Genomic DNA, 12,246 nt, shown 5'->3' on the forward strand with positions numbered 1-12,246 from the left:
TCACTTCATAGTGGTGTCTTAAACATCTAAGAAATGTTCACCATTAAAACATGCTGACCATTCAAAAAGGTTTATTTTATTTTTTGAAAACCCAGCAGTCATCATTAACACCTGTTCTTGCTGTACAGGTAGGGAGGGGTATGGTAAACTGAGCTAGTAGTTGTCATTCTGTGATAAGCAAAAAGAAAAAAAGAAAAACACTCCGATATGCAAACAGAATGACCTTGTGTTCTTTTTTTTCTTTAACACTTCTTTTTAAAAACAGTGTGGTTACACAGATGCTGAAAAAGCATTGAGGAGAGCAGTGTGCGACAACAGTTCATGAGGGAATAAAAACTAGAGAAGAAAATGGAGGTGGGGTTCTAAAATGAAAACCTTGCATTTATCTACTCCCTCTGCCAAGTGTTTCTCCATCGTGAAAAGCTGATGAAGGACAAACATCCATATCTTCATCTCTCGCACATTCTTCCACTCTGCCACGCTCCCTTCTTCTTCACCGTTTCTTTGGTGGGACGGCTGTGCGGGGAGGGGTGATGGGGCGGCCAGAGTTCATCCCTCCATACTGATACTTGGCCTTCTTCTCAGACGGCTTCAAGATCTACAGGGTGATTCCAGACAAGGACAGAAATGGTGCCATAAGATCTTGCCGGGCGATTTCCTGGACTAGAAAGCACTTTACATTGAGATTTATTTAAACATGATCTTTAGTCAGGAACTAGGCTTAAAGTATACATTTAAGACTCACATGGATAGGATTTACCACCTGTGGAGTCATCCTTTAATGTCTCAGGTGTGTCAATACAGTCTTAAATTCATTTTCATTGTATGAACTCACTAAATGTAGGAATGCCAAAATACCTTAAAGGTACTGAATAATGATAGTCACGAGTTTGTCTGTAGACAGGGGAAAAAAGTCAGTACTAACGACACCAGGCCACCCTGTCCTGCTGCTGTCATGTTACCTGGAAAGAGCACATCAGCGTCTCGTCCACACTCATCATGCCTCCGGCATTGTCAAACTCTCCACAGTAGTTGGGTGCTGAGAACAGGGTGACCAGCTGCCTCTTCGCAAAGAACTCATACCCATCCTCTACCACCTGGGGGCGTAACAGACAGAGTGAGCAAAACAGCACTGAATAATAGAATATCATTACCTATACATATACTATAATCTGAATGTTTCAACAGAAAATGGGGTGTATAATTAATCTTGTGTAATGTGATAGTGTTTGCACATACTGTTTTTAAGAGCCCTGAAGGTTAATTATGTTAGTAATGAATTTAGAACCTTAGGAATTCCTGACTTGTTTTTTCTAGTTAGATAGTTCCATCCCCATCACCAAGAGGATGACATAGCACCCTCTCAAGCCATGTGTTGATATACTCACAATACTTTAACAAAAATGCAAATAGATGGTTAACGATGTTCATAAGAGGATTCCAATCATACTGTATATTAGGGGAATTGAACGTAAAAGTGTGAAAATCTGTTGCCAACTGCAGTGCCACCTTGAAGATAAGCTTTGAATTACATGTTGATAATGTTACAGGTCATGTATTCAAGAATGGATCAAGTTCTATGATTACTACAAGAAGGTATAGTGTATGTTCCTTGAGTATTGTGAGAGTGTGATGAGTGAACAGTTGAGTTGTATGTACAAATTGAGGTGCATCATGTGCTGTTTTCAGTGTATGTGTGTCAGTGTTTAATATACTGTATAATGAGCGGTTGGTTGAGTTGTACCTGGTGCGCTCTGCAAATGAGGTCCAGGTCGTGGCGGTTGAGGAACTTGCTAACCACATCAGCCCCAAAGGTGAAGGAGACCCCACGGTCGTTCTCACCCCAGCCCTGCACATCTTTGTCTGGGTCTGACCAAAGCAGGTCGCACAGCAACCCTTGAGAGAACACACAGCAAAACCATAAGAGAATCTGAGAGATGAGGTATTGGGCAGTCCAGTGGTTCACCACCATATAAGGACATGTGCTCCATGTCCAACCAGCAGAGACTAAAATTGGTCAATCTACCACTTATAGCAGAGACAGATCCCTTTTAGAGCCTTTTCTGTGACTTGTGAGTCATTACAAGAGCATCTGACTCTTTTTTAGATCAGTTTTTTTTTTAAAAACAGTTTAACAAAAAGGTTGACCATGGTCACTGAAATAAAATCAAGCCGACCCATTTGAGGTCAAGTCAACATTTACTTTGATGAAGCATCTAAGACATTAAATATTTCACATAAAAACTGGTGTGAATGACAGTGGAAGTCTTGTACTCTTCAGTGAGCAGTTAAGTTTTGGTTGGGGAATACTGCCCCCTTCTGGACAATAAAGGTTGTAGCATATGTTTTTATACAGATTAAAGAGGGTGGGTGTGTGTGTGTGTGCGCGCGCATGTGTCTACCTGTGTCAGGGACATCTGTGGGTCTCATGATGCGACGGATCTGCTCCATAGACTGTAGGTCTGGGGAGAGACCTGTGGGAGACAACATTACAGGTACACTGAGCTCACACCACACAATCATAGTCATGTTCAATGACTGCTTGCATCATTCCACCTCATACTGTATACATTGTATATACACATACTTTACTGTGAAAAATAAATTATGTAATGATTTATATGTTCTTATTTGCACATATATTTGGACTGTTTATTTCTAAGAGAAAGGGTCTGCTAGAATTCTAGAATTCTTTCTTGCTGAGAGCTCATCTATGATAATCAAACAAAGGAAAGGAAGAAAACTGATTACTCTTTGTAATTTATGGCAAGTATGGAAGCAGTAGAACTGACAGCTCTGACAGTACCTCCATGGCAACAGAAGATTTTCTCGTCCACTATGGCAGCGATAGGAAGGCAGTTGAAGCAGTCAGTAAATGTCTTCCACAGTTTAATGTTGAATCTGCGCTTGCCTGCAAAAACAGAGGGAAAGAGAGCAAATATGTAATATCATTTTGGATCTTTTAATTGAGTTGAGAACGATTAGTGTGGTATGTGTGTTGTGCCACACAAGCAATTACTCAGTGTGTGTTAGTATTGTTTTGTTCACTTGTAAATAGTTGTTCCTCTTTGTGTCGTGTGTGAATCCGGTTTCTGCTAGAGCCAGAAATTATTTGTATCAGTTATGTCTACAGGTATACGTCAACATGCCTTTATGAGACCAAGTATTTTCTTGTGTGTGTGTGTGTGTGTATATTACACTCATCATAGAAGCCATAGATGCGGTTGATGGAGGCACACTCATGGTTTCCTCTAAGCAGGAAGAAGTTCTCTGGATATTTGATCTTATAGGCCAGGAGCAGACAGATGGTCTCCAATGACTGCTTCCCTCTGTCCACGTAGTCCCCCAGGAATAGATAATTAGCCTCTGGGGGGAAACCACCATACTCAAAGAGTCTCAGCAGGTCTGTGTACTGGCCATGGATGTCACCTAGGGGGGAGGAAGGGAGAAAGACGGAAGGATTGACAGGGGGAAGGTGACAAGAGTTTCACAGATATTCAACATTTTTGCATCATTGTCCTGTGGAGAACTGAAATCATGCATGGTTTGCTGCTGTAGTATCTAAGGCAGAGATGCATAAAAGGCAAAACATATTGAAATCAAAAGAAGTGAATGAGCGCACACTTCAGGGAGAAGGGTGAAGAATCAGACTGTAGCCATTCTAATGAAGTGAGGAGGTGGTGGACGAGTCATACAGTGACAGACATACAGACACTTACCACAGATTTTGAGGGGAGCCTCTAGCTCCAGTAGGATGGGTTGGCTGAGGAAGATCTCTCTGGACTTGATGCAGAGCCCTCGGACCTCTGCTTCTGTCATCTGCACTATCTTCCCTGGACGACATCCCCGCACTGAGAGAAAGAGGGAACGAGAAAAAGAGAGAGTAAGAGGGAGAGAAAAGGAGGAGAAATACAAAATTGGACATTAGTGTTTGTACTGTGTAAAAGACAGCAGTCTAACCCCACTTTCATTCAATTCCTTTATAAAACCTGGATTTTATTTTGCAGAGAGCAAAAGACCTGTGTTGAATGAATGAGGACATTATTTTGTTTAGGTACCATAAAGTGCTTTTTTACTTCTTTACTTTATATATCATATATTTACTTCGTTTCTACTTCATATTTTACTTCGTTTCTACTCCATCTGAGTTTATAATCATAACAAAAACACACAGGAAGTCAGGCCTGTCAGGCGTAAGTTTTTTTAAATTAAAACTAGGTAAATATTAGGGCCCGGGTTTAGCCAACAAAGCAGTTTAAAATAGCCTGAATGGGTGTCGTTGTGTGTGGACACTTCCCAGTCTGTCAGAGGAACTGGGGTAGGGCTGTGTTGCCACTTGTCACAATATGGCATAGGAAATGCTTGTGGTTGAATTTCACTTAACATTCAATAATTGGGTCAAATCAATTTAAGACTGCTATATGTAGGCACATGTGGCCCTAAAACACACTTGAAGAAAAAGTGGGATGCATTCAAACTCTATTACATCAGCTATATAGAAATGTTTTATAAGCATTAGACTTGAAGCATGTTCTCCAATTTGCAGTTGCACTGCTACCATTAAGTAACAGACTACATATGAGGCTTGTAAGCAGAGAGATTCCTCCATGTGACTGGGAGACTGTGCACTGTGTGTAGACATTTGCAACTTGACCCTGCTATTTTTGACCCAAGACCTTAAACAAGTACTGTAAAACATTCACCCTCTTCCAAACCAAACACATTTGCCAGTGCAACTACTAGTCCATCTTGTACACCAGTTCAGAAGGTTATTAGTGCACACCAGGCAATGATTCTAGGATCATTGTTCACCACAATCAAACATTAGTAATTATTCTAGGAGGTACAATACAACTAAGGAGGTACAATAGCTATCTTCAACATTTAGCAATCTGTTCTCCTCTTACCTGATTTAGAGAGGGTCTCTATCACTTAGATACAACTAGAGGACACTCAGAGATACTGTATTACAGTCCCTGCACCAACTGGCCTAGAACACATACTCTCAATTGAGCATGAAACCTGACAAAACTGATGTGTGTGTGTGTGTGTCGCCTTCAGTGACTTCACACCCCCACCTATTCACCCACAGAAGTGACGTGTTTGCAGGTCTGTGTTGGATCAGCTGACAGAGTGGGAGGCCCAATATAGGAGAGCATCAACATAGACACCGCAGCCAGAACTGCAACACTGGACTGGGAGGATCGCCTTACACGTTATGGGCAGGCTACATGGAAATGCGACATCACTCACACACACACACATTGCCAACCAATAGTCCTGTGACCTTGACAGATCAGACCACTGGAGGGGGGTAGGTGTTAACCCCATGTTCAATTCTGTGCACTGCAGCGCACAATGGTGAGGGTGCAGAACCAAAGGCAATCACCATAGCAACACACCAGGTCACCGCCACCCTGCAAGATGTTGATGAGCTGTTGTTGCTAGCTGAAGGCAGAGCTAGAGATGTTCTGTAGGCACAACATGTTTTGAAACAGAGAGGAAACTACCTGAGTTGGTCCAATAAGAACACAGATTTCCGGTTCGTCGCAAGATGTTTTATCCCACTGAACACAACCTGCTTTTCAACAGAGAGGCAAGCCAGCCTTCTAGCATAACAATGTGCCTTGTAAATGGTGACTGACGTTGGGAGCACCACACCAGCACTAGCTGCACAGCACACAGGATGTCTAGGAATGTTTAGGAATAGGTGTCACCACTTGCTTCCTTGCATGAAGTGAAAATAAGAAGCCTAGAAAAACACATTTGATCAACCTATCTTGAATGAAAAAAAGTTTTGGGGGGTTTCAAGTCGACTTCTTAGTGCTTAATAATATGCGAGACTAGAACAGATCTGTTGAAGCCTTTCTTTGGTCTTATTAGATTAGGGAATCTCTCCACATTGAAATTCAATTCATCACTCCTCATATGGCCATGCTCTGAGAGAGAGTGTGTGTGTGTGTGTGTGTGTGTGTGTGTACAGACTGCAGATGGGGTAAGAGGAGATTGAGGAGGATACAGGCCAACCCCTTTAAACGGTACAAAATGTCCTCTCCAGTACCCTGCACTCTCCTCTGCAAAAGCAGATCACTGCAGTCCTCCAAAGCCTCCCTCTTTCTTTTCTCTATCCTATTCCTCATGTTATCATACCGTTCTCCTCTATATGCTGTGGAATCCTGGTCACCCCCCCCCCCCCCCGACGTCACAGGGCTGCCCTGCCTTACCCCCTCCCCTGAGACTCACAGCATTCCACACAGCTTGAGCCTACACGTACACAGCAAACCTCCAGAAGCACGGGTGTCTGTCTCGGCCAGAAAAGGAGCAGCGACACAATTATTCTCTGCTCCTCACTGTAACAAAACAAACCAGACAGTCCAGTCAATTTGAGTTCAGATCATATACTAAAAGGCACTAGGGAAACAAGTATAGCTAAATAAGGAAGAGGTTTGGGTGGGAGGGGAGGCAAAAGTGTGTTTTATCATTTAAACGACTCAGCAAAGACACTTTGGGCAAAGAAGCATTGGAGTTACTGTTTATTTTTCATTACTTTCCCGATATTGTTGACTTGTGTGTTAACACAACTGCCAGTGCCAGTAATTTGACATTTAGAAAGGCAGTGAAAGACTGTCTATGGCAAGTTAGATGCTTTTCTATTTTTAAAATTAAAAAACATTTGGATGAGTAGCCAGAGAGAACCACACAGTGTTAAACTCTAGGAGACAACAAAGGTGTATTTGCTTATGTAGGCAACTTGTTTAATGCTTCCATCGTTTTTGTTTCCTTGGCTGTGTTTTATTGAGGAAAGGGTCAGTCAGGTCAAGAAGTTTTCCATTCATTTAAAGAGCAGGGTTCAGTTAATGGTGGCAAAGAAAAAAACTGCATCACAGAGACTGTGCATCTCAGAGGGGTTACCATATATGGGCACTGGTATAGAGGAGAGGAAGGAGGAAGTAGTCACTCAGGACAAAAGAGGGAGCACTTCAAGTCCCCAGCCATGAGTATCTGATGCTTAGTGCACAAAATCACTAGCCAGGTTCACTTCACTCAAACAGCAACTGACAACACAGCACAGACACCAGCCCCATGTTGACTGTGGGGCTCACCAATACAAACCCTGTCATCTGCAGCCAGTGACGTCAGCCCATTCACAACAACAAACTGGTGAGGTCAAAGAATATGAAAAATAGCCTATTCACTGCTATGTTGGTTTTCTCAGCACATACATTGATGACTTTTCATTTTCATGAAAATACACACAGTCCAGATAGAAATTATTCAAACACATTCTGGCTTAATAAAGACCACCCAAACACTGCTATTTGTACAAAATAATGAATTTTAAATGGGTGACAGTTGTACTTCTTTGGACGAGGATGTACCAAATTAACAACACTGAAAATGGCCTGGGTGACTTCTGCCATCTCAATTCTGCCCTGGTGTAATGGAGCTTTCTTCCCACTGGGCACAGGGCCAGCATGGTTCAGCTGCTCTCCTCCACCCCTCCATCCCCCTCTCCCACACACCGAGGATGGAAAACAGTGACCCCTCAGTAGCTCTCCTCCAACACACAGCGTCTCAGCTCCAAGAATGGGAGGGAATTTCAAGTAGCAATCCCAACTGCCATAGCATTTCAATAAAACATTTTCGGGGGTGAATGGTTGTCATTGTGGAGTGAAAGAAAGGAGGAATGTGAGTAGAGAAGGAAAGAGATAGCGACAGTGTGTGTGAGAATAAGAGGGAGTGAAAATGGAGGAAGAGAGAGAGGGAGTGAAAATGGAGGAAGAGAGAGAGGGAGACAGAAAGAGAGAGAGACAGATAGAGAGAGAATGAGAACAGTTTATTGGAAAGCCTGTGGAGCTGAAAAGCCTCCATGAGCCATGGCTGGTGCCAGGGAGAGACACGCCACGCCACACAGGCACGACCATTGTTGTTTCCATAACAGTGCACTGGGCACATTGCTCAACCTCCATCCCCTACACCCAGGGCACCAACAGCAAAACAGCCCTCATCATCATCAACAAGACCACCACCACCTAAAGAGCATTGATGCACTGTGCTTAATTCTTTGAATTTAATAACCTATAGCGTTATAAAGGGCATTACCGTGTTATGCTCCATAGCTGGTGACAATTCATTTTCAATTCAAGAAAGTATCCTACTTGAACACCAATGAAACAATAATAATATAAAGAATAATAATGGCATAACTTTAACTGCAGCGGTCAGTGCTCCCTGTCATGCTGATATATGGTGAAATGGCACTGATTGTGGCACAAAACATCTATGGAAAGGCTGTGGACCACCTGTGATGGCAGGGGAGACAGAGGGACTGTTGTTAGACTGTTGTGGGTAAGCTAGGGGCATTTTGGGAGCTCAGGCTGGGCATACAGAGAGAGAGCTGGAGTGGAATAGGCCTAGTCGGTGCTGGCTTAGCTCACTCACATATACACACAGCACTAATAAAACTAAATAGAGGCAGGGAGCAAAGAGTGGAAATGTGACACAAACACAGAAAAAAAGGGGGAAAATACAATGACAACTAATATGAACAAACAGAATCTGATGGTAGAGGGTAGACAGTCACTCTAATGAATGCACGCTCCTGCCTGTCCCTCTTCACTATCAACAAACAACAATGTGCTCAGCTGTGTGTGGAGGAAGACGACAGCAGACACTGGGTGTGTGTGTGTGTGTGTGAGAGACAGAGGGAGAGAAAGAAGAGAGAAAAGTAAGAGGGAGTGTATATGTGCACGTGTGTGTGAGAAAGAGAAATAGAGTAAGAAGGAAGAGAAATAAAGGGGGATACAACGACTAGTTTATATCAACTGTACTGTGGCTGCCATTTCCTGTGTGTTTGAGTCACCAAAGGGGCTGGGTGGGTAATTACTACCAGCAAGGGACAGCTGCGTCTGTTGACATTTAATGAGGGATCACAGAGAGAGGGGCGTCAGGGTGAGAGGGGCAGAGTAGCATCAAGGCTGGATGCTAAGGAGGTGAGACCTCTATTTGAGGAGTTAGAGGAACTTCCACCTTAGCAAGAGAAGGGGAAGTCCTAAGTCCAGACCCCGGTGCAGAGGTGTAAAAGGGTGGTGAGAGCAAGTATGACCCAGTGGTATGACTACAATGGTAACACGAGTGGCCACTAGGTGTACTGTACTGGTATACATTTCATCCCCTGGTTTACACATCGGTTAAACAAATACAAGTGTGATTTGAGATGTAATGGTGGTGTGACACCTCCACATTCTCCTTGTGTAGATGACATGTTTAGACTTTAGAGATGCAGCATTGCCCATAACAATGAACAGACCAATATCCAGAGCTGGGGGGGATGATTTGTGTGTGTGTGTGTGTGTGTGTGTGTCTGCATCCCTATTACAGGCCGTTGGGGTTTTCCTGCCAATGGTAGAGAAAGTGGCCCAGTGGGTAAAAAGTGCAGGAGAGCTGGTTGTATATAACCCTCACAGCTCACATCTGGACCAGATCTGTCCAATTTCCCCCCCTCCGAGTTTCCTTAGTGCAGCGGAGCAGGTTGCCAGTTATGCCGCCTGCCTGGCTCTGGGCACAATTGGCTCTGCAGCAGACTGGCTCAGGGTTATGTAACTCTGCCTCTGATCCCACTGGGGCCTTTCATCTCCAAACCAATCTAAAGATTATACTGGCATGGTCTGTGCTTAAGTGTGAGTGTACAATGTTTGTTCATTTCTACTTTCCATAGTAGCCTGTGTCTAGTTCTTTGTGTAATGTTTGTTCATTACTTTCCAGTGTGTGTGTGTGCGCGCGCGTGTGTTTTAGGGCTGGAACTATCAAGGATTTTAGTAATCAAGTATTCTGTTGATTATTCTGACTGTTAATGGTAATAATAGTAAAAAAAACACTGCTTTTTTAAATGCTTTATTGAGAAAAATAAAGTGGCCTCTACAGCTTAGAACCATTGACATATGTAGAATCCGTCAGAATCAGTCATAGAACCTTTCTGTTTTTCAATATAAAAATAAACTTTCAGCATGTACCAGCAAAAACTATATAAATTATAGAGGCAGACAATTCTGTAATTGAATTATTCAAGTTCTTCAATGAACTGTTTCAGCCTGAGTGTTTGTGTGTGTGTTTGTTCATCACTGTTCCAGCCAGTACACAGGTTTACTGAACACACAGGGAGGAACAGCTTGTTTGTATTTGACAGCATTGCCTATCTCAGATTCCCTTATTTAGCCTTGCATGACTGCATCATTATCATCCCCAGCTACCTTCACTCATCATAATGGTTGTAGGCACAGCAATAGGCTTTCTTTGAAAGCAGAAAGGTTACCTACTGGGTCAGAAGCAAGGGAGTGTTATCCTTATGGATCCAGTCACCATGATGGTATAAGTCTTGTGATGGGTTGCATTATTAATAGGAAACCTAAGAATAAGAGATGTTTTGCAAAGTTCAGGTGTATGATGCACAACCTCACCATATATGAACTACCAGAGGGAGTTCTGTGAAACTGACTACGTTGCTGAGTCTGAACTTGTGAACAGTAGGCTTGCCCATCGTTATTTGATTGGTAATTGTCATGCCAAAATGGGAACACCCCTTACATTCTTCATGATAAGGTCATATGCCAACTTCCTGTCCTTTTAGTGACACATTACTGAGATATCTGACAGGGTAGGCACAGTAGGCTAAAGTGTGGTGGTGATAGATAACCAATTTTTTAACAGTTTAATACATAAATCAAGTTTTATAAAGTCCAACAATTACCTTTTTCGAACGTTGTTCCCTCAACACAGATTAGGCCAAAATGACAAGTGATGTAAATGTGACATAGGCTACCATTAGTTCAAGTCAATATTTTTGATTGATCAAATAAATAACTTTTATAGGCTTTCAAGTTATTTCTCTCTCTCAACAAATGGGACAGTAGGCTACCATGATCTGCCATGTATCCAACATTGTGTGAATCCTTTTTTCACCCTTCACCACATCGATTTTTTGATTGATATATCTAATCGCAGTTAGACCTAATTAAACCAGGTAGTTTTCTTAGAGAATCGTGCACCAATCTAGTTACAGTAGCAAAAGTCGGCTACTATTAACAATGTATAGCCATACAAACAATCAATAGTCTTCACTCGAGCAAAAAACTTTGGAACTACTTTGATGAAGCAACTAAACCAATCGTAGGTTAACAATTTGAACACTATCGTCAGGTCAAATTAGATAATTGAACATTAGGCCTAACTCTAGACTTGCAACTGTAATATAAAATCGAGTTATATTAGTTGGCAAAAAAAGGCGGCGGTGGTGGCAATAGGCATAGGCAAAGGCATAGGTGTGCCAGTGTTTTTAGAATAAGTGACGGCTATCCCTACTCAGACACCGGGCTCTCCTTTCTCCTAACCAGGCCTCTGGTTGTGGAATTACGCACAGCTAGGACATCGGCGAAACGCAATAAGTGACCAGCGCCCCTCTAAATGTGATATACAATGAAAATGCTTTGATAAACTCACCCTCTAACAGCCTGGAGATCAGCGAGTCGACGTCCAACTCCCCCTCCGCCATTTCTGTAGTGGGGCTGCTGTCAGAACTCTCTGCTTGCTGCTGCCACAGACGCTGGCAGGCGCCGCCTGTCCGTCTCACAGCAGCGGAATGCAAACCCCTGGGTCTCACCGCCCGAATATCTTTGGATTACTAGGCCTAGGAAACAGATTGGAACGCATGAAGCCATAATGCATAGGTGTCAAACTCATTCCATGGAGGGCCGAGTGTCTACAGGTTTTTGCTCTTCCCAACTACTTGATTGATGAATTAAGGGGGCCACTCGGCCCTCCATGGAATGAGTTTGACACCTGTGCCATAATGCAACAGGTTTGTAATGATACAGTAATTGTCATGTATTGTATCAAAATGCAAATAGAATAGTGAATAGATCATTTAGGCTAATTGTTGTAAACGAATGGATTTGTTGTTAGGTTGCCCTATAGTCATTATACTACGATGTGCGCAGAGGGGATATTGATAAAATAGCCCTTGTTTGCCCAAGATTATTTATAGAATTGTGCATTGTGAATACTACTGACAGACACCTGCTAGTTATGGAAGCAGTTTTTGTCGGTCTAAAGTGTTGCTAGAGTGATTGAAATGTAGATGAGTTTTAAGTAATTTTCAATGAATCCTACGAATTAGTTTCTATAAAAACTTGCGTTCTGGCGCTCCCCCGTGGTTATTTAACGCTCTTGGATCAAATGTACGCACTTGGG

At 42.7% G+C, this 12,246-nt stretch overlaps 1 protein-coding gene across 1 annotated transcript; it reads right to left on the bottom strand.

Annotated features, from left to right (window-relative positions):
* Positions 1–54: 54 nt before the first annotated feature.
* LOC310806610 (serine/threonine-protein phosphatase PP1-beta catalytic subunit) lies at positions 55–11,620 on the bottom strand. Its single transcript, XM_083672778.1, has 8 exons — positions 11,497–11,620; positions 3,720–3,851; positions 3,199–3,429; positions 2,807–2,911; positions 2,403–2,474; positions 1,745–1,896; positions 963–1,097; positions 55–598 (listed from the first exon to the last, which is right to left on the bottom strand). The coding sequence occupies exons 1-8, from the start codon at positions 11,546–11,548 to the stop codon at positions 494–496; spliced, it is 984 nt and encodes a 327-aa protein (XP_083528904.1). The 5' UTR covers positions 11,549–11,620; the 3' UTR covers positions 55–493.
* Positions 11,621–12,246: the final 626 nt, after the last annotated feature.

This window comes from Argentina silus, assembly GCF_951799395.1.
Source record: "Argentina silus genome assembly, chromosome: 1".
In the NCBI taxonomy this organism is placed as follows: Eukaryota; Metazoa; Chordata; class Actinopteri; order Argentiniformes; family Argentinidae; genus Argentina; species Argentina silus.